Genomic DNA, 23,297 nt, shown 5'->3' with positions numbered 1-23,297 from the left:
GTGTTTCAACACCTGTCCTACCATTAGGAGATTTTAACTACCCAAGTCTATTCCTGTCATGTTATTGTTACAGGTAGCCGCGCAGTCTTGTCTTCTGAGTAATAATAATGGGGAAGTGAGAATCTCCCTCTTAATAAGTTTGTACCTGCCTTTTGTATTTTTATTTGGTACTACCACTTTTAATCTCAGAATTACTTAAGAATTGTTTGTCCTCAAATCTTTTTAAATATTTTTTATCCCACTCAGTTGTCACCTAACCAGTCTGAATATAAACTCTCTTCGTCTTTTTTATACATCTGCCATTCAAGTCTCATAACATTTTCAATGCTCTGGACTTCTGCAAATTTCTTCCATTTTTCTTATTTTGAGGTTCCCTGAACAGAATGTGGTTTTCCAGACCAGAAATGTGTAGAAAACTATTCTCACTTTTTTCTCTACATGTCAGAAACTTAAAAATGTTCACTGTGCTTAAAAGGGAATCCTGGCAATGAAACAGCCCCCCCCCCCCCAAAAAAAGTAATGACTTTCACCCTTTTCATTCCACATCTATGCAGGATTTAGTACTGTGGTAAATGAGGTGAGAACTGACATGAAGTGAAAATAGTGAGCTTAGGTAAGGATTGCCAGCGAGTTTGAATGTACTTCTCAAATTCTTCCCTCACTAGATGGACTCAGAAAAATTTGTCCAAAACATGACAAATCAGAGGAATGTTCTGAACCAATTATCTGAAACTGCACTGAGTTTCAACTATACAGTATAGTTTCAACAGCTTTCTGATTTGTAGAAACTCGGAAATTACTTGGGAATTCATTTCTAAAACAAGGCTCCCATGTGGATTCAGAAATCATAGCTCCCGATTTTCCAACATCAGACGCCTTAGGAGGCCTTTTAGTAAAGACCAAAGATGGGCAGTATGTGTGTTTTGATTTGGTTAAACTTATTTCTGTTACATTTACTAGTGTGAATTTGGAGTGATAGTTAAGCTTTTATCCACACATTCTTTTCTTTCTTGAATAATGCATAATAAAAATAAATTGCTTTGTGTTGGAATCTTGGGGTTAATGAAGGTTTCTAGAAATTTGCTTTTATTTTCTTGAAACTGATGTTTTCATGATATAAGAAAATCCTAGTTCTATTTATTATTGTTTTATAAGTTTGTTAGAATTAATGATTTTTTAAAATAATATAATGAAAGCAGAACAAAGACGAAATGAGATTAGTGTAGCGTTGCAGTTAAGAGGGCTGTCACTTTCTAATTGTGTGCCATTGTACACTGTCTTAGTCCAAGCTCCCCAGAAAGCAGAACCTGTAGCAAAAGTTCCCATGTTAGTGTTGGGGGTGCAAGGCCAGGAAAACAAGAGAGAGGGAGCAAGGAAGTGAGCAGGGAGGCAGGGAGAGCAAAACAGAAGGCACATGTTTTCACACTGCCGCAGTTTTGCAGCCAGTCATCACCGGTTGCTGGTCATGAGGGACTTCTCTACTGAGGCCTCCGACAATGCTTGGGCCAGTGCTCTCCATGGGGCCGTCTCCTCAGCACTCTCAGAACATGTTATCCCAGCCCTGTGCACCGACTCTGAGGAAGGCAGAACTTTGGCTCCAGCCCAAGTGCAGAGCTTCTTGATGTAAGTTGGTGCCAGGCTTGGGGCACCCAAGACAGTAACTGTGGTGGCAGCACAGGGGATGTCTGGGGCTGCATGACCGTGGGAACTGTGGAAGCCATTCCTGAAGCAAAGACCAGTGGCCAAGGCCTGAGGGTCAGGCAGGCTGAGCGGACCTGGCGAACATACGATTGAATCTGTCTCAGACGAGTTACTTAAACTCCTTTGTGTCTCAGTTTTGTCCTCTGTGAAATACAAGTAGTAACAGTCACCATATTACAAGACTGTTGTGGAAATCAAATGCCTTAGTATATTTAATGCAATTAGAAAGTGCCTGCAAAGGTTACATCTGGTTTGAACCGTGATAGCATCTTTATCCTAATGTGGAGCCTCCAAGGTGACTACTTAAAAGGATACAGTGTTCATTGTGAGTTAATAAGTTTAGTCTGTTTGTTTAGAAAGCAAACAAACAAGCGAATTTTGCATTGCAGCCATACCCTTAGCAGCAGAAGGAAAATGCTTTTGTGACTCTCTTTGAGTCATGCCACTGAGTCTTGGCACAGGACAGCATTTACTAGCACAGATTCAAGACATATACATAGCATAATAATTGAAAATTTCAGTTCTCAAAGTTAACAAAGGAAATATGATACGCAATTCTTCCCCAAAGTACATCACTAGGACAAAAATGAGAATATAAATTCAGTTCCAAACGGAGTCCAGATTCTGTTGTGATTATGATATTCTAGTTGTGGGTGGTGTAGTACTCTCTCTCCCCTTCCGGTGGCCAAGTCTTCCAAGCAGCTGAGCTATGCCCAGATCACATTTCCTCTCCATGCATTCAGCAGCGTGTTTACCACTCAAGTTCAAGTGACAGGAGCCCAACTGGGAGGGGTTTCTCTTTCCTAGCCCAGCGCTGTTCTCCCAGGCTGTAATGCACACCCATTCAAAGCACTGACAGCGTAACTCTGCTTTCCTATCCTTGGGTGTCGGCAGCCTGCGCACGGCTGGCCTGCTTTCCAAATGGCCCTGCGAGCCACTTTGCCTGCCCACTGTGCTCAGCACGGGCTCATTCAGCCGGCTCGGCATGGAGCAGGCCGCCTCAGACTACTGCTGAACAAGTTCGGCCTTGAAGGGGGAAGATAAACATATATTCCCTCTCTAGTGTCTCCTGACCTTTTCGGTGAGAATGGGAGAATGCACAGTGGTGCAAGAGTGCGCCATACTCTACTTTTATTGGATGCATTAGCATCGGCTACTATGGGCGTGAACTCCCAGGACAGCTGTGCTCAGGGCACATGATCTCCCTCCACATGGTGCTTAGAGCTTTCACAATTCCTTGCTCTACGTGAAACAGCATAAGCCTTTGACTTCATGGCCCAAACTGAACTTATTCCTTCTATTACCAAAAAAAAAATAAAAAAATTAGATGACTTGTAGTCTTATATTGAGCCAAGCAAGACAAAAATGGATATTTTATTTTGAGAATATTACCCTCTCTTATAATGATTTATTATAATGCATCTTCTAAGAAATGTCAAATTAACTCCCTATTATAAACATTTCCATTTTTAGCTGTTTTTAAAAAAATCAAAGTATCAAATATTCCTTCAGGAAACATCCAGAAATGTAAGGTTTCCCTTTTAGAGGCCATACAATGTGGTACTGTTTCATGAATTCCATGAGGCTCCCCCAACCCTGCCCCTCCCCAGCAGCAGTTTTCTGGTTTTCTTCTAATGGTTTCCTTAAAAAGATCCCATTTCCTGTCCCAGCACTAATGATTGATTTACACTTCATATTCTATCTTTGATTTTTCTTGTTTTAGTGGCTTCGGTAGCCTAATATTGCCCATTTTTGTTCATCACTCACTGTGTTCAGACAGTGTTGGATGTCTGCTCTCAGTTTTTAAATAGAAGAAATAATAACTACCTAGTTTGAAAAGCTCTTTGGGATTATGGGTTTGGTTAATATCCTCTAAAAACAATTTCAAAAAACTGGAGTAGAAGATTATAAATGACTTTTTATGTGATTGCATCCCCTGGTGCTTCGAAATAAAAACACAATAAAGACTATAAAAGCACTTGGTCAGAAAGGCTAATCCTGAGCTGATGCCATTTACATTTAGATTCAAATAAGTCAGCCTATTTATTTTTCAAACTTTGCTTCAGGTTTTAAATTGAGAAAACATGAAAATTAAAAGTCCTAGTATGCTTAGATACATTTTGAAAAGTTATAAGACCTAAATTCAGTGGACTTTAAGAAAAATAACTGTGATAAACGTAAAGAATAAGGACATGTAGTTAGTAATTTTTAATAAAAAGTTCATCTAATATGTGGTCTGGGTGAAGTCAAGTGGGGTCATTGGTATAAAAATACAAATGCTCTGCCTTCAAGACCGTGGAGTTTGCAAACAAACCATGCACAACTAGGCGCAGAGTCTGATCTACTACTTTTTAGGAGTGATGGAATATAAAGCAGTATGTCATAAGGGACAACTCTTCTCAAAATCCAGACCTTAATTCTATTCACAGATGGAACACATGGCCAATAAATGTCTGTTTCTTTCTATCATAACATGAGGGGTTCAGATATGATGCCTTCAGAGACCTTTCCAAGACTAAAATTCTAGGACTCTATTGCACTACATAAGTCTTTTCAAACGACAACTTGATATATGCCCATGCCACAGTTTGCATTCTAAGAATGTTGCATCAGCATGAGGCCTGTTGAGATCCCTGGAACCAGCTCCTGGACAGGCTGGGATAGGGTGGAGTTGTGAAAAATACAATGATGACGTTAACCTGACAAGGTCAATGGGGGGGGTGGGGGCGGTGGTGGCAGGCACTGGGATCTTGGCTTATTTTTCTTCCTTAGTCCAAGAGTGTGTCCAACCCCAAGGGGTATGGATAGGTCTGTCTGACACATGCATGTTTTAGTTTGTGTGTCAGAAAGAGGGCATACACCCATTTAGAGCCGGATTTCTTGATTCTTGGCCAGTCTGTTTTCTACTTAAATAAAAATCTTGAGGAAGAAGCGGATCTAGCATTTGAGTAATGGGTTCCTGGCTATTTCTGCACATTATTTTTTTTTCTTTTTAAGACCCTATACTCCTACTGCAACCAGTTTTAATTCACTGTAAGACTTTGAGTTGACCCCATTTAAAAGCCTTCAAACCATTCTCTAAAAGCTTAATTTTCTTCCTCTTCTAAGAAACCAAGTTCTTTAGGAAGGTAATCTATCTAACCAAGCAAATATTATTTCATTTTTGTTATTAGACATTTTTTGAGGATGTTTTATGTGCTGGTCCTAAGATATCGAGGCACTAACGATAACTAAGATGTGCTCTGTGTCCTCTGGTAGCTCACAGCCAGTGGAGTCAGTCCCGTAACATCAAGATCAGTCTGGAACCAGGGGACTGCCTACAGCAGCCCAGGGGCTGGAGACAACCTAGCCATGGGTAAGAGGAGCTGAAGGCGTAAGGAGAATCTCAAGTAAAGAGGCAGGGAGGCATTCTGAACGAAGAGGTGTGAATATATGTGGGATGCATTGGGGCATAGGGAGTGGACTCTGTGAGACCACAGACTCTCATAGTAAAATCAGCATGGCTTCTGCTCCCCTAGAAAGCAAACGATAGCATGAAATCCCATATAATAAATCCCTTTTTTTGTATATATACATCCTATTGGTTCTGTTTCTCTGGTGAACTTTAACTAATACAGGTGGCTTCCTCTATTACTATCAAGATATTCTACATTGTATGTCCTCCAGAAATAAGCTTTTGGAAAAGTCATGAATATCTTGAAGCTGAGAATCTTTTCATATATCTGTTGGCCATACGTATCTCTTCTTGGGAGAAGTGTCTGTTCAGGTCCTCTGCCCATTTTTTTTTCTTTTTTAGACAGTGGAGAGAGAGATATAGAGAGAGAGACATCGATAGGCTCCCTCCTGCAGATCCCCTACTGGGGATCGAGCCTGCAACCCTGGCATGTGCCCTAACTAGGAATAGAACTAGTGACTTTTTGGTGCATGAAATGATGCTCAACCAACCGAGCCACACTGGCTAGGGCTTCTGCCTATTTTTTAATTGGATTGCTTGTTTTCTTGCTGTGAGTTGTATGAGTTCTTTATCTATTTTGGGTATTAACCCCTTATTGAAAGTGTTGTTTTCAAATATCTTCTCCTATTCATTTGGTTGCATTTTTGTTTTGTTAATGGTTTCTTTTGCTGTGTAGATATTTAGTTCAATATAGCCCCATTCATTTATTCTTGTTATTACTTTCCTTGCCTTTTAAGTTAAATTCATAAAATCCTCTCTAAGACCAAGGTCCATAAGTTTATTACCTCTGTTTTCTTCCATGTAATTTATTGTTTCAGGTTTTATATTTAGATCTTTGATCTATTTTGAGTTAATTTTTGTGTATGGTAACAAATAGCAGTCTAGTTTCATTCTTCTGCATGTGGCTTTTCAATTTTTCCAGCACCATTTATTGAAGAGGCTCTCTTCACCCATTTTATGTTTTTGGCTCCTTTGTCAAAAAGTATTTGCTCATACACATGTGAGTTTATTTCTGCACTCTCACTTCTGTTTCATTGGTCTGTGTGTGTGTTTTTCCTGCCAGTACCATGCTGTTTTGGTTATTGTCTCTTTGTAGTATAACATGAAGTCGGGGAGTGTGATACCTTCAGCTTTGTTCTTTGAGACTCATGTTTTTCTGAAAGTCTCACAATACCTCAAACATTCTGGACAATATCTCAACATAATTGAGATACTGCCAATGACCTGCTTTGATAATTTATTGACATTTTCAGAATTTATAGCTAATTCATCATTATGACTCACTATATTTATATGTTCTGGAGGTTAAGTGCATATGCTAGAAAGCCACGCTGCCTGTCTTTGAGTCCTAGCCCTGCCTTTTAAGAGCTGTGTAACCTTAAGCATCTAATTTAAATTCTCTGTGCCTCTGTATCTGAATTTGTAAAATGTAGATAATAATGATACCTAAATCTTGGTTTTTATGGAGATTAAATCAGATAATATGCATCAGGTAATGTAAAGATATAGGTAGGTGATGGGGACATAGAATGTATTCAATGACATAATTGTGCCTATAGCACCATACCTTTCATTGTAAAATGCTGTTTCAGCCTTGGATCAATATTACTTAAGCATCGGTACTTTTTGAGTAAAGAGTCCTTATTGAGAGCAGTAACATTGAATATGCTTAATTAGCATACACTTTGGATAGACTAAAACCAAAACTCCAAAGCCTTAGTTGGCTTGAAAATCTGACACCAGATTTAGCAAATGAGTTAGAGAAGATGAAATAGAAAGTAACACATTTATAGAATATGCATCGGCAGTGGAGTGTTTGATTCACTTCACTACTTCTGTTCAGTTTAGTTTGTTAGAGTCAGAGAAACTGTCCATATTTTAAATGATTCTTTGGCATCTCAGCATTAAAAACATTTGCAAACAAACCAACAGTGGGTGGGGGCGGAGAAATGCTAAATGATGCTTTGTCAGGTTTTGAGTTGTCAGGAATCACAGGCAGATTGACTGGGGCTACGACTGTCTTTGGGTTGAAGGTGACCCATCACCTGACTGATGGAAAAGCAACCTTGGGTAAGTCACTGGGACATAGGGCTCTTGAGCCAGATGACAAAGCAACCAAAATGTCCATCTAGTCTTTTCTTAGTGACCTATTTATTTGTCTTAACAACCACATCATTCAATAAGTTATTTCATATCTGTTTAGATAAGTTTGTTCACGTAGCATGAAATATATTTGCAGGGTGATGGGTGAAGAAATGTTCTGGTTCTTTGAGCTTAACTTCATGAGTGCTTCCGTGTCCTCAGGGAGGCCTTTACTCATATAGCTGATGTTTATGTGAATCTTCAGGGCACCTGCTGCTGCTGACTGCAGTTTGCAGGCTTTGGTGTGTCCCTAGAGTGTGTACAACCCTCTTGTGCTAGTAGCTCATAGGTGGTAAAATGCAATGTGTATAACACATTTTTTTCTATTTTGATGGCATATAAAATATGCCCATATTACTTTGTGTTTGCACCTCCATCAATAACATCATTCTGCCTTGAAAAGTAATTTTTCAGATTTTCAAGTTCCCGTGTCTGAAATTAGTCTGCCAATGAAAGTATATTCAAACTCAGCTCTTTGAAGCTGGCCGTATTAGTCCATTTGATTATTTCCTTGGGAAATTTTTCCTCTAACGAAAAAAAGGAATGCCTTGCCCATTTATCAAGTGACTAAAGATAGCTGAGGATTAAGTCTGAAAGGAGTGATTACTGCTTTCAGAAACCCAAATAATGGAAAGTATGCCGTTGCTGTTATTGCTGTTGTTTGAACTATTGCATCGTTCTGGTGAAGTTCCTCCTCCCGTCTTGTTCCTAACTTGTAAATTTGCGTGTGAATTTCTATGCATTCGTAATACTTACATTAATTCTATGTCTTTGAAAAACTTCACAGAGGGAAATTTAAAAATCGAGCCTGTATATTTTTATTGTTATTCATTATTATCATCATTCTTAGTCATGGATGTAGTGGCACATGCTTTTTTTCAAGCATTATTATAAAGTTAAAATTTTAATCATAAGGCTATTATGATGAAGCCAGTTCTGGTCTATTATGAAAACTCTGCGCTCGCTTTTTCATTCTTGAGAGCCAAAGTCAGAATGCATTGAGCTGTGCCTTAGTTTATTTTCCATTACCGTTTTTCCCCCAGAAATCGTGCCGTTCATTTAATACTTCATTACAACTGAACTGCAATATGTATACATGGTATGCAAAATGAGCCATTTTGTTTTAAAACAGATTGCAGATGAAAGGAAACCATTCATTTCTTGCTTGCTTGCTGTAATTACTAGAGCACTAATTACTCCAAATCACTGACATCCAGGGTCAGGAAGGATGACAGCAGAAACATCAAAGAAAAGATGTGGCTCACTCCCTAGGACAGATTTCCCCTATTCCCAGCCTGAGCGTTTTTTGATGGCTACTGTTTTCCAGTTTGATGGTGGCAAACAAACAAACAAACAAAAACCTGCACACAGTCAACATTGCTGAATGTTTACTATTATTTCGTTCGCAGTTTGACGGTGAGAACATGTATATGAGCATGACAGAGCCGAGCCAGGACTACGTGCCAGCCAGCCAGGTGGGTTAATTAATCTTCTCTGCCTTGTTTCAAATTGTAATTAAACAAATTCAAAGAGTTGCATTGCAAATGAGTAGCACTATCAGTAACTGCCGCAATCAGAAATAATCATAATTTATAAACAAAGCATTTAAGCCTTGTTTCCAGTTAATGAGATAGAGCTGATAAAACACCGGAGCTGGCATTTGTTGAAAGATACTACCTTGTTTCCCCTCCAGAACGGCAAGCAGCTGTTTTGCCAGCATGATCTTTCCTAAACAGTTGTTTTACCTTTAGGAAATAAAGTCTTTACAGGTGCAGGTTATTTGTGCTTCTGACTAGAGACAAGTTAATCATTATAAGCTACACATGTCACAAACAGCTTTAATTATCCACTGTTGGGGCAGTTTTCACTAAAATGGTGTATTTATAACCAAAATCACATGGCCGATGAGCGCTATATGGCTGCTTTCAGAATCTACTGAGTGGGTAGCTTTCAAGTTGAAATGCATGATATGATTGAAATCTTTCAAGGGCATGTTTGTATCCAGTTCACTAGGAATGGTTGACAAGGTATTTAATCATGAGAGGTGACAACAAAAGTCCAATGAAAATGTAAATGGTTACATTTATAAAAGTAAATGCTGAGCTATTTATTTTTAGATACTTAAGACCAGGCCCTTTAATCCAGCAAGGGCATTTAAAGCAAAATTATAACTGCCCTAGGATGCCAGTATAACATAATATTTAAGAACATTATAAGCAAAAATAAATAAATGAATGAATGAAAGTGAGGGTGAGTTCACAGGAGCATTTTGTGGATTTGAACATATTTTTTCCTAGAAGATTATAAAGCCACGGTAGCTGGGAGTTTCCTGTAACAATGACTATGGTGGAAACTCTAACATAGTACCGCAGTTTTCAATACCTATGCATCTGCCCAAATAGATTTGTTAACCGGGAGGGGTGGGGGCTGAGGGATTAGAAAACTTCTATTGTTCTTCATGGTGGTTGTCAGTGAATTAAATCTAATGTATATGTTAGGAGTGCACTTTGTGGGGCTTTGAAATTTCTCTAAGAACAAAATGTCTTCTGTTTAACTCAAAACAGAGGCAGGCCTGCCTCTCCATGAACTTTGCATTTAGAAGTCAGTATGATCACTGCTTCCTCTGGCAGACATTCTAGAAACCACACTATATTGTTCAGACGAGAAGGTCATCATGAAGTTCAAAGATCCGGACAACATTTCCTTCCATTCAGCCGAGTTGATCACGCTCAGAATATCTTTGGAAGGCTGAGCTTTGCATTTAAATTCTTACTGAATTGAATTCATTCAGCTAAGTAGCCTCCAAGATCCATAGGTGGTTCTGAATAGGACTGTTTGATTAAAAAATGAAAAATGTTACTATTAATTTTCTTCTGACCATCAATCCCAAAACTGTACTGACAAGTTTAGTATTACTATTAGATTAGAGCAACCCAGTATCATCTCTTCGGTGCCTTTAGGGTTTTGAAGTGTAGGGGCTAATTGAATTTGTTTGAAACAGTAGAAACACAAACTCAATAAATGATTGCTGTTATAAAGCAGCTGCTCCCTCTCAAAGAATCATTATGTCCTTCTTAAAGACTTTTGGATAAAGGATTCAAAATTCAAAGCATATGCATCACAACAGCTTGGGTCCTTAGATTTTTAAATTCAAGTATGACAGATACTTTTAAGCCCTGACTAAAAGCAAACAACTAATATTATTTTTCCTAATATTTCAATCAGGAGTTACTAAGAATGTTTTAAATACCAGTGAAATTTTATGAAGGGGTAAAGAGCTCCAAATACTTTGTCTTTGTAAAGATATGGCAGGTTTAGGTGCTAGAATCAAACTATTTTTTAATAATGTAGCATATATGAAAAAGTTTTTAGAACATACTGCTTTTAAAAATTAGACTGATGTAAGATAATACATACTCTGTGGGGGAAATAAATTTCACATATTACATAAGTTGAATGGCCTTAGCTAAATTTTGCACTTAACATTTCTTTTGTTTACTATAATATAGTGTGTTCAAGAATTCATTACCTGGTATTCTTTTAGAGAATTTTAATCAATTTACCCCTTTCGGCAACCATAAATAAGATTTTAGTCATCCTGCAGGAAAAAAAAAAAAAAGTTTTGTTCCTTTTCCTACATAACATCAAACATCTGCATAGTTTAGTAATCCAAGACAACTTGCCTCATAGCATCACTCAACAATTATAATTCCTGTTCAATTTTCAAATCAGTACATGCTTTGGGACTTACAGACTAAGTTGCTAAGTAGGAACATATGGTGCACTACTGCTCCTGTGATGTTGCTGCAAGCAAATAGCATAATTCTAAACTTGAAATGATTTTTATAGAAAGCCAATGCTGGAATAGCTCCAGCAATGGAAGTACACTGTAAAAATTAATGGTATTCTTTTAGACAGTCCCAAAGGGCTCTTTGGCACTATCTACTGCATGCATTCTATACCTCTTAAGCGGGGTATACAAATCCTTAAAATATTTTGCATATAATTTTGTAATTGATAGGCAGCTTTTAAATGGAAGCTACCACCACATAATAAGCCTGACAAGTATGTAATAAAAACTCATGACATTTCCACTTCTCTCTGGTCCCATTCTTGGAATATTGGCCATTTTCTTCTATAACAGCTAAAGTGTGCTGGCCACTCAGTGCTTTAATTTAAACACCATTTAAAATGTTCTTACCCTGGATAGAATTTGAACCATGCAATGCAAGATTTCTTTATGTGTTTCAAGACCCTGGCTAAGGGGACCAGTGTTGCTTGATACCCCATGAAATTGCAGGTTCCCTCCTGTGGAGTTTGTGGGAAAGCGTGAGTGGGCTAATGAAAGAAAAGCCAACTGAAGAGTGGCCAACAGTCCCTCATTGGCTCACTCCTTTGTCATTCCTAACCTGTCGTGTGTGGTTGACCATGTGCCAGAATACACAGCAAGGCAGGGAAGGTTGGGCTTCTCTCCCAAGCGCAGACTCTTCTTCAGAATTTCCCAGACCACTCAGATCCACGTGCTACGAGGTCCTTCTAGTTCCTTAAAAAGTGCCCCCCCTTTCTCCAGCCCCTAAAATTACAGTACTTTCCGTAGCCTCATCTATCATTCTACTCAAGCTACAAATGTTCATTTGAATTGTGTACGTCAAAGGAAACAAAAAATGGGTCTGGTTCTCTTGATCAGAACGTTCTATGGCACAAAGGTTATTTATTTATTTCTGTTTAGTTTTGAATATGTGCCATTACTTTTTCCCATCCTTTCCTCTGATCTGAAAGTTCCCAGAATATCTTTTTCCATAGCTACCTGTTCATTCCGAGTTTTTCCACACACTGGCAACATATTTCATCAGTTATCTGATGTAGGAAGTCCTCCCCTTTATGCCTCACTTGGAATATTGTGGGGAAATGGTTGAAAAGGACTGGTCTTTTTATATAAGAAATAATCGCTAAATAGGGGAAATCAGAATTTTCTGGTGTCAAGTCATGAAGAAGCTTTGGTTGCTTGATTGGAACACATTTCAATAAGTCACTCTCTCCCTGACCTTGGCCTCTGCTCCATTAAACCACTTCCTTCTGTTTGACTTCCATCCCTACCCCCTTGGCTCCTTCATTCCTTCCCTTCCCCCTTCTTAGTTTCCTTTCTTCCTCCTTCTGTCCATGAATAAATATCCCGTAAGCACGAACTAATTTTTGTTGTTAATTCTGAGCATAATAGTAAACTCAAAATATTAAATGTCCTGACCTGAGACTCCATTTTAGGTTATTTTCAGGTTGGGATCAGGGTTCTCTCTCTGCTTCTTTTCTCTTCCCCCATTGAAATTATCTCTTACCTGGGCCCTCAAATCTCAAGGTTAAAAAATGACAATGATAAAATAGAACAATATTATTTTTTTCCTAGAATCTCACAACTGAGCATTGGACATACATTTCAAACCATACATGTTGAATATAAAAGCTTAAGAGTACCAATGTATCTAGGGCAGCTCTCTCATGTGAGCTTTGGGTTTGATTTTTAACTTCACTGGACACCTGTCCCTGACAACAGTTCAGACAACATATCAAAGCATCAAATCGAAATTTATCACCTCCAGCCTACCCCCTCACCCCCTAAGCTTCTCTTTTCCCTCTACTGCCTGCAGTCATAACAGCTCACACCACCTACCCAGTCTCCCAAGACAGGGACTTGGAGAGGCTCCCCTATCACTCAGCCCTGAGTTAATTATAGATAGTGTTGATTCTACTTTTTTGCATAACTTTTGAATCTGTCTCCTCTTTTCTTTATACCTAATTATTGCCTGAGTCCTGGGCCTCACGGTTTCTCGTTAACTTGTCTCGTCTCATCCCACTTTCACCTTTCCATCTCTCCTCTCGCTGTTGCTGAATGATCCATGTTTCTTCCCTACTTACACACCTCCGTGCCTCTAGTGTGTAAGTCAGAGTTACTAAGGGACATATTTGCCCTTCTGTGGCATGTAGCATCCTAAAATGGGTACTGATTTCTTTTTTTTTTACCTACCTGATTATGAGATTTTGAAGGTAGGACTCGCTGTTGTTTCTCCCTGGATCTCCTGTGCCTAGAATTATACCTCAGAGGTATGCCACATTTTTGGTTAAAAGATGAGTAAATGAATTCAAATATTTTGTGTACATTTTTAAATCACATTAATTCTTTGAATTTTCTACTTTCAATGATTTGCAGCCCTGCATTGCATTACAGACATCTAACAAATCTAGCCCAGCCCATTCCATTCTACTAGCACCCTTGGTCTGGTGTCAGTGCCTCAACACATTAACAAACGGCACCAGCTCTCTCACCTTCTCAGGGAATCTTTCAAGTACAGGACTCAAAGAATTAATGTGATAATAAACTAGATAACAGTAGGCAGTTATTTTTACAATAATGCCATGCTGCTGTTTGTCATCAGCAATACAATGACTGTGGGACCCAGAGGATTCTCCAAGTTCCTTTTAGTACAATATTTTATTAAATCTATTAGAATTATAATGTTTTGAGTTTGCAAGCATATTAATAACCCTATCTATATTTTTCATTACATGTTTTCCTGATGAGAAAATTCTCCAGGTTAAAATGTAAATGAGGTATAACAAAAGGGCCTAGAAAGTATATTTCTAAGAGTATTTTGGGGGGAGAAATTCTTGACTATGGGCCATAAAATTTCCATGATCATGACATAAATTTGAACTATAAATTAGACCAATTACTTTTAGATTGGTTCCTTTTGGCAGAAATTTCAGGAGCAAAGTCAAGTTGACTTTTTGACCACTGACCCAATAAAATGGCAAAGCTGCCGTGCTTTGAGTAATCTAGTTAGTCCAACAAAGTCTGGCATCTTAACAAGCTCAAACTAGTTACTCAAACCAGTCTTCAGTGTACCATTCAAATGATTACTCTGCACAGTCCCGGAGGTATTCATTACAGACAAAATTGCTCTTGTTGCCTTGCATACAAGCTGAGTTTTCAATGGGAAATGAAAGGATGCCTGGAAAAATAGGCCACCTAATTAAGTTAAACTACTCTAGCATTTGGCTTGACATCTTCATTACTCAAAATTAAAAAGATGCTTCACTCGAGCACACAAGTTACTATTGTTTATGTTGTTTTCTTCCTAAATTGGCTTCTTACATGGAAGTCTGTTTTTCAGAATTATATCTTGAAATAGCTCACATATTTCTTACAGTTTATAAAAATGTCTTAATAGCTGTATGGATACTGAATACGGGCGCCATATGAATATATATCTTAGGGCTCTTGATAGTCAAACACACATCAGTCTTTCTGCATATTTTCTTGATTATTTACATATTGGTATGGTTGAACTCCAGATGATTCTTTACCCTAGTCTTTATAATTTATTATTTTTTAAGTTGGGTTTTGACTCTCTTAGCTATAAATGATCATTTAACATGAGAAATATGAATTCTTCAAAAAAATTTTAAGTAGACCATAAAATTTAAACTGAAATTCATTTGTCCAGTAGAAGTGTTTTATATCAACCTCTTTAATGGAGCTATTTCAGGAACATTTTAAAACATAAACACATGTAGAGCACACCATCTACTGATTGCCAGTTCCTACTCATTGACACTAATGAGGCTGCTGACAGGTTAAATGTTGTGTATCATATACATTTCCAAGCTGTGGGATTTGTGAACATAAGACTCATTTTTTATTTCAGAAAATGAATGTTTGTTGCTGATATGCTCAAGAATTTTATTATAATTGTCTAACAGTATGTTTTTCAAGCACTGGGGAAATGAATTTCAGTGATAAAAATTATGAAAATATATGAATGGAATAGCATTGGTGGTAAAAACAGATTCTCAAAGCATCAAGCTCCATTTGGAAGATCATTTGCTCAGTGGGCAACTGTCAAGTGACACCGAGACATTAGGCTCTGGGAAGAGGTGTGTGGCTCTAGGACACAGCCTGACCAGTTAGGCAGCCGCAGTTGATGCATTTGAAAACAGCCCTTTTGAACTTGTTCAAAATAGTATTTTGAAGATTTTTTTTTACTTTAGCACATGAAAAATTACAAAAAATTAAGTGATCCTTCCTGTTAAATTTTGCAATGTATAACATACTAGATTTTTTTTTCTGGCTCTTATTATGATAAACCTATCACTGAAGAATGTCTAAAAATAAATATATTATTTAACTTAAAATAGTAATATGTTGAACAATCATCTGTCTCCATTTCCAAAGCACTTAAATGTTGTTCTAAACAAACCCTCAAATTCTAATATGCCAGTATATCAAGTAAAAGCAATGTTGCTCAAAAGCAATGTTGCTCATTTTCAGTGTAAGAACACTGAGGTTTGGAAAAGCTGAGGTTTTTTCCACCCACCTACATCTCTTCTGAGACCTCCTTCTTATATCCTTGTCTGTCACCCAACCACCTTTATAAAAGTGTCAAGTTTCCCTTTGCAGTTTCGGTTCCTCGGTTTGGGAGCAGCTTTAGCTAGACTTCCCAGAAACACAAAGAAGGTTTCAGTTTAATCTTCATCTGTATCCGTATTTTTTTTTTTTTCTTTCTCCTGTGTTTTTCTGATCAATGTTATTTCACAGTTTGGATATAAAAGTTTATACCTATAACCTTAAAGGTTTGAAAGTAATTGGTGACCGTCTTGGAAAAGGTTCGCTCTACATTCCTTGCTGTTTATAAGTTATGATGATTGATTCTATCCCTAGCAGTCAAACAAGGGACTTCTGAGTCCTAGCATCAAATTATTCAAATGAGATAGCCTGGTCTGAAACTCACAAAGGCTGTGTCACTATTGGAGACCGACAGTGAAGTCTTCCCTGTATGCAGCTGGGCTTTTCCACATTTAGGAGAAGGCCCTCCCTCCCTCAAGAAGAGCTAAACCCACTGTAAGTTTATTTTCTGAACTCACAAAGCAAGTGGCCTTAGAGGAACGGGGACTGGGGACAGGCAGTTGTGTTGGGGGGGGGCAAGGCCAACACCCCTGTATAGAAGTTGCCTTTAGGGGCAGTCTGGACTCATCTGTACCGTGAGTGTCCAGCTCTTTATTTCTTATGCTCTGACTTCAGTTAAACTTCTTGCTTATCAACATGATGGTAAGTTTTAATAGAAAGTTTCTGCTTGGCTGGAAGTGTAGGTTAGCATTCCTCTACCCACAGTATAATGAATGAATTAGATCCATAATAATAATACTAGCTGTCAGCAGCTACCTTTGTGTGGTAAGGAACTAAGCAAAGGCTTTGCATACATTATTTCACTTAATCCTTACAATAATTCAGCAAGGATGAGAGAGGTAGAGTGATGGACAAAACATCAAAAAAAAACAACAAAAAAAAGAAATATCAGAGCTAGGGGGCTGGCCTGGGAAGGCCTAACACCCATGTCAGGCTCCATCCTTGGTCGGCCAGGCTCCCTTTTATTTTAGAATGCTGATGTCCTACCCTCAACCCTTGTTAGGATTGAAATACTTACAATGTGTTAACATGTGTGCGAATACTCTGAAAACATTAGGTTGAACCAAATGAAATTGCAGATACAGGACCATCTTTTACCTACAAAGCAGCAATTTTATATCTGCTCAAACACACATAAAAGCTGTACAAGGTGAGGTGTCTATTTGCTGTTCCTGGCTTCTTTTATCCAGACCCGCGATTCCTTCCTTCTCTTTTCCAGCCTTTTCCAAACTTTGCCACCACTGCTGTCTTGTTTCCTCCGAATTCTCACTACTTTTCTTGCCCCGGTTCAGGACTTGTCCCACCCACGGCACTTTTCCTCTTCTGGTCCAGCAGGTAAACAAAGTGCAGGAGGCCTTTCCATAGAAGACTCTCCCCGTCCCTGCCATTCCTCCCCAGGGACCCCGCTTCCCAGTAACTCAAGCTTGAAGGGGTTTATCCTCAGCAAACAGGAAATTGTCTCCAGTTGTCCAGCATTATTTTTCCTCCCATGCCCTTATCCTCAAATATCTAGGCATCCGCTTGCACTGGGCCCCGGTAAGTGCTCCATTGTAGGAGATGCATGTCATAATGTGATGAGTAGGAACAGGACTCTCTTTCCTTTTTTCTGGCCCCTTGTTTGAGGGAAGAGACAAACCAAGATTTGCAGAGGAGTGTGGACTGTAGTGCCCACGCACCCCTGACATGAGAGGGCTTGGCTGACTGCCTGGATACCCCTGAATCCTCAAAGCTTCAGCCTGTTCATCCCACCTCAAGGGTCCAAGTTCAGCCAATCCTAGCCCTAGGAAGAGCCGATGTCAGATATTCTCTGGGGTGGCATCAAGTTGACACTGTTTTCTGGTCTCAGTCAAACTTTGTTCAGTAAAAACAAGACCCAATAAAGGCTTGTGTTGGGCCCAGTGCCCCACAGGGTTTTTTTGGTTTTGTTTTTATTGGTGAAACCAATCTTGCCCTTGAAGTTTTCTTGAAGATTAAAGACCTGACCTTGCTGTTGAACCTCCTTGCTTCATTGTCTGGAGTCCTTCATTTGTCAGTTTTGTGATCTTCCCTTGATCACTTATTGCATCTTGGTAGAATTGTCTGATCTTCAGGCCCTGTTATCAGGGTAAATCTGCTTATAACAATCCGTCAGCACCCCAGCTTCAAATTATCCCTCTTTTATTTCCTCTTTCATATTACTAAGCATGACACATTGAACATGCTCTTTATTGGGAGCCGAAATACTTATATCTCTTCTAATTTACTTCCTTTGTAACAAACTGCATCTTATAATTGTATCTCAAATTACACTTTGCAGGATGCCTTACACATAGTAGGTACACAACAAATGCTTCTATGGAGAACAGGGTGCTTATTTCCTTTTACTCAACACAGTTTACAAAAATTAATGAACACAAATAAAATGAATGCATTTCCTACCAAAAATTGCATTTTGATAACTGTTGCTTGAAAAATTAGTACATTGTGTGTTTTTAAATGAAGATGATTTATTGCTATTGTCTAACATGTGAAGAAAGACAAAAAAATTGTTTGCAGGATCATTGGCTTGAGCACATCAATGGCACTGTTGGACAATTCTTGCTGAGTGTTAAGATGATTTATGTAACAGACTGAAGCTTTCCACAGTAATACATTATAGTCTCAAGCTATCAACCCTTGTTCATGCAGAGACAAAAGAATCTGAAAACTACCTACTTCTGAAAGTCTCCTCAAAAGAAAGAGGAGATAATATTGATGCTGTTTAAATTCTTTTGAGAGAAACCACCATTACATGCAATATCTTAACTTCTGAAAACATACAGAGGAAGTTTATTATTTTTCTAATGAACTCCTCAGTTTACTTTGCTTTCTATTTAGTTATTTGAATCATGCTACAAGAATTTTCAATAGTAGAAGATGAAACATGTTTAAACATTGGCATTTTTCTATCATGAACTTCCAGGAGTTATGTTACAGATTAAAAATTAAGGCATTCTGTTTGATGGCAGTGTTATTTATTTATCTTTCAAATAAAGAGCTATATGAAAAACATATTTTACAATGTTATAACCATAGCCATATTTTTAGCCACTGCATGATTGCATGAAGCCATCACATAATTTAAAGATATGTACAAGATGATATTTTTAAAATTCTTCTGAGTTATGGGCCTTCTTGTCACCAAAGATTGAGTGCTCTATATAATGATTGCAATATGTGGACAGCGACCCACAAGCGCAAGGTTCCTCTGGTAGAGAAACTAGATTTTAAAAAGAGAAGAAAAGGCAAAGGCCAGAAAAAATTACCCATTATTTGTTCCTGGTCAGAATATATTAACACTCTCTCTAGACAGTATGAAAACAAGAATTTTCTGTAGTCAAAAGAAAAATCAGCCTAATTAACATCCCACTTCCAGATGTAATAATGTAGAATAAGAATAAAAAATAAGAGCAGGCTGTAACCAAAGGAAATGTGGACTGCAGAAGGAGAAAATAATGTAAACAGGATACTCAGGTCATGGAATAAGTAAAGCAATATGATTAAAAAGGAATGTGAGTGTGTAATTAAACAGACAGGGGGGATGAGGCCTTCCAGAAATCAGGTGAGAAATTTGCTTTCCTTTTTCACTGAAGGGGAGGTTGGGGAAGGCTAGGCATGGGGAAGGACAATGACTTGAGTCTAAAAGCTTCCAAACGAATCAAATCAAAACACATCGGAAGGATCCTCTGTTACTTTCCTAACCCTGTCTCTTGATTCTAGTTGGAAAAATGATCTATCTGATTAGCAATTTAATCTCCTTGCCAAGAATCTCCCAGGGAAGGTAGCCTTTCTACAGGCACAAGACAGCACGTTAGAAAGGATAGCATTTGTTGCAAACGCAGACACTGAAATTTTGATTCACAAATTCATTCACCTTTTGCCTAGGTGGTTAGAAGTAGAACTGTCAGGAATTGATCTGCCTGGGTTGCAGGTCTGCCAGCAGAATTCTCTGAAAAAGCAGAGTTTTTGTGATACATTGGACATGAGGACATTGTCACCTTTCGCCTGTTCACCATTTTCCACTATCTTTTATCCTTAATTTCAAAAATATAATTTAATCTCTTTAAAATAAAGACTTTTTATCTTAGCTATTTATGGGGAGCAATTACATTAATATATTATGTACACTTTGCTTCAATGTGAGAGGTCTGATCAATGACAAATATACTGAAATTCCTTTATGATGATGTCTAAATTCTCTCCAATACTGTCCATAGTTGTTTTTCCTGGATGAGACCCATCTGTGGCATATATAAACCCATTTAACAATAACTGTAGCTATATTAACTCTGCCATTTATAAGAACTCTCTTTGTGGCAGACGTATGTCATTGGGCTCTTTACCTAGTTTATGTTTTTGTTTTCAATGCTCATAACCCCATAAAGCAGATTTTGAAATGTAGGCTCCCAAAGAGTGAGAAACTTGCCCAAGAATTCTTGCAAAAAAATGTTTCAAAGACCTGGGCTGCAGTCCCTTTCTATTGGACCCCACAGCCTCGATTCTTTCTGACATGCTCTGTGGCCGTTCTTATCAGTCACTGAAGGAATCATCATGAGGCCTCTGAACCAGACCAAAATCTGTCTCTTTGTCAAGAAAGATGTAGCACTTTATAGGCTCAATGTGCAAATTCCAGTGGTAAGCATTTAGGAATATTACTTGAAACAGTCATTGAATCTGTTATTTAGAACTATAAAAATACTCTCTTTAAGAAGATTATACTCTACTTTGAAATTACTACTTTAATGCTTCCAACAGTCCCCTTGTGGCCTTGAAAACTTCATATATATTCCAGAATTAGCCAAATATTGTGATTAGTCCAGCCCACTCCAACCCACATTCCATGACCCTTGGCTCCTGCTCCCTGGACACACAGGGGTGCACAGTGTATGGTATATCCCAGCACCAGCAATGTGATGAGATTCTCCTGTGTCTAAGACCAGTGGGTAGCCCAACATCAGGGAGAATCTGGTTATATAGCAGCAATATAATTTTAAGTTTTTTGAATTATTTGGATCTTGCAGACTTGTTATGTTTTAGAGCAAATCACTTGTGTGTTTATTTGCAATTTATCTTTCTTTAACATGGTGGAGATCCAAGATAGCATTAAAAGCATTAGCTTGAATTCCATACCACTGTTGCTAAATATTTTCTCTCCTTTTGTATAGATGGTCACCATTGACTTCTATCATTCCTTGGGGAGAAAGGAAGCTGTATGGCTCAGACTGCTGATAAAAGTCTGATCTCTAGGCTGGGAAGGGCAAAAGGCACTATTAAGGGCGATAAGTAAGATGATACCATCTTGAAGGTCCATACTGGTTCTCCAGTATTCAACACTGGAACCCAGCCCCGTAGATCCTCAGAGGGTATGGATTGACTCCCTGGTGGTCACTAAGTCAGCTTTAAAAAACCACAACGTAGTTCTGCATCTCATTGGGTATGCAAGGGTACTGGGTAGGATAATTGATCTTTGGTCCCAAGAGAGTTGGAAAATGAAAGAACCTTTAAACTCCTGGCCTCCCTGAGACTTGAAGGAGGAAAATAAGCCCAAGTCAGAAAAGAACCCTGAGTCAACAGACAGGTGGAGAAGGCCACTGTATCACCTCCTCGGACTCCTCAGCCTGGGTCTCATCACAAGTGCTCCTTTTTCTGTTATCAGTGTACCCTCCCATGCTCTCCATGCCCCCTTGTCTAGTTAGGCCCTTGCTAGTGGCCAGCCATGGGCCATCAGACCTGCTGTGCCCACGAGATCCTGATGTGGAACCAAGGCTTCCACCAAGTCCTTAACTGACATTCTACCTGCAGTGGGGATTAGGTTCCAACAACTTCTGAGAGTCAAGAGCACCCAAACCCACCCTTATGAATCCTCTGGCACCTCCATGTCAACACAGAATGGTAGGTATAAGCCATTTCAGGGGGGACAGAACAGAATCCAAAGAAGGAGACCAAACTTCCCTACCCCAGCCTCCTTCAGGCTGCGTAAGCCTTTGCATCTCTCACAGGATACTTTTTGCTTCCTGACATGCCGAGAGATTAACATTACATACCATGTTGTCAACTGACCAGTGCAAAGGATCAGGAAGCCAAGATATTTATTTAAGCCTACAAAATAACACTGGTATAGTCACAAATGTCGTGCCTTTAAAGAGTCATTTTAGCATTCATTCATTCATGTATGCATTCATTCAGTGATTCACTTGTTAACTCATTCAACAAACATTGAACACTGACTCTAACCAGGCAGCTTCACAGAAAATAAGGGAAAATATTGAATCATATCCTATTTAATACATCCCCCCAAAACTGCAAATTGTTTGTAATATATAACTTTCTATTGTTAAGTCAAACTTATTTCTATTAAGTTTTTAAAAATCAAAATAAAAGTGTCATGTCCTGGAAATCAGTGTTGAGGAATTAGCAATTAGTCTGGCATTGAGATTTTTGTAAATTCTATGTCATTTTGACATTTATACAATTGCCATGATACTTTTATATGGCATCACTTACACTGTAATAGGCTCATGGCAAATAACCATATCATGGCTTCTAATGTAAAGAACAGAAACTATTAAGTAACCTTATGTTGTTAAAATTCTTGATCCACATAACTACCCATTACCGGTTAAGTTGTGGAGTCTGTGGTTTTGGTATATAAGTGCATGGATTAAATAACATTAATGTGTAATTACATGAAAGTAAACCATATAGCTTAGTTAAATTGCAGTACAATTGTTATCACTGAATGTAAAGTGATACCAATTAAACCTTCCTTTCAAACACCACAAATTAAGATTTAACTACTGGAGAAATTCTAGAATGCAAAGTTACGGTATACCATGGGTAGAATATCCCTGGATATTTTCAGAGGTTTAATGACGTTTATAAAATTGAAAACATCTTTCTCCTTTATTGCTGGCATTAATTGTACCTTATCCAGGAAAGTTTCAAGTAGACACCAATTAACTTCTTAAAATATAGGTATCAATGAGTCCAGCCTTTGAAATGTTGACAAAAAGACAAATTATAATTTTTTGTGCTCATATAGAGTAAATATTTTATTTTAGTGGGGTGGACTTTGAGGTGGAATTTGTGACAAAAAAAGGCCTGATACTGATGTTAATACTAATTCTTAGATTATAAAATTTTGTGCATCAGAAACAGTTGAGTACTGCTAACTTGGTATCATTCTACCTAACAAAATAGTAGCAATTAAAATACTTACGTAAGTATGACAGCAATGAAAATGCCTTCCTCCTTCATATATTCATTCCTCATATGTGTTGGGCTGATTATTTACCAGCCGAGTGCAAGTTATTTAACTTCTGAGTCTCAATTTTCTCTTCAGGAAATCAGGGTAATAATAGCTACACAAAGGATTATTGTAAGGATTAAATGAAGACATTGTCAAGGACTCAATACAGTGCTTTATATGAAATCAGCATTAATAAACATGTTTCCTCTCTCTTCTACCTCCCCATTTCACATCTTTCATGCTTCTTCCTATATGAATGCTTGTACCAGAACTGA

General features: G+C 38.3%; 1 protein-coding gene across 1 annotated transcript in view; it reads left to right on the top strand.

Moving 5' to 3' along the window:
• Positions 1-23,297, top strand: part of TOX (thymocyte selection associated high mobility group box) — a 271,635-nt gene that overhangs the window by 128,575 nt on the left and 119,763 nt on the right. The window contains exon 2 of the mRNA XM_087825391.1: positions 8,707-8,772. Within this exon, the coding sequence (XP_087681517.1) occupies positions 8,707-8,772 (66 nt within the window). The remainder of the gene's footprint in view (positions 1-8,706; positions 8,773-23,297) is intronic.

The sequence above is a fragment of the Miniopterus natalensis genome, chromosome 16 (genome assembly GCF_054644295.1).
Source record: "Miniopterus natalensis isolate mMinNat1 chromosome 16, mMinNat1.hap1, whole genome shotgun sequence".
NCBI lineage: Eukaryota > Metazoa > Chordata > Mammalia > Chiroptera > Miniopteridae > Miniopterus > Miniopterus natalensis.
This window is presented reverse-complemented; position numbering and strand designations above follow the sequence as displayed.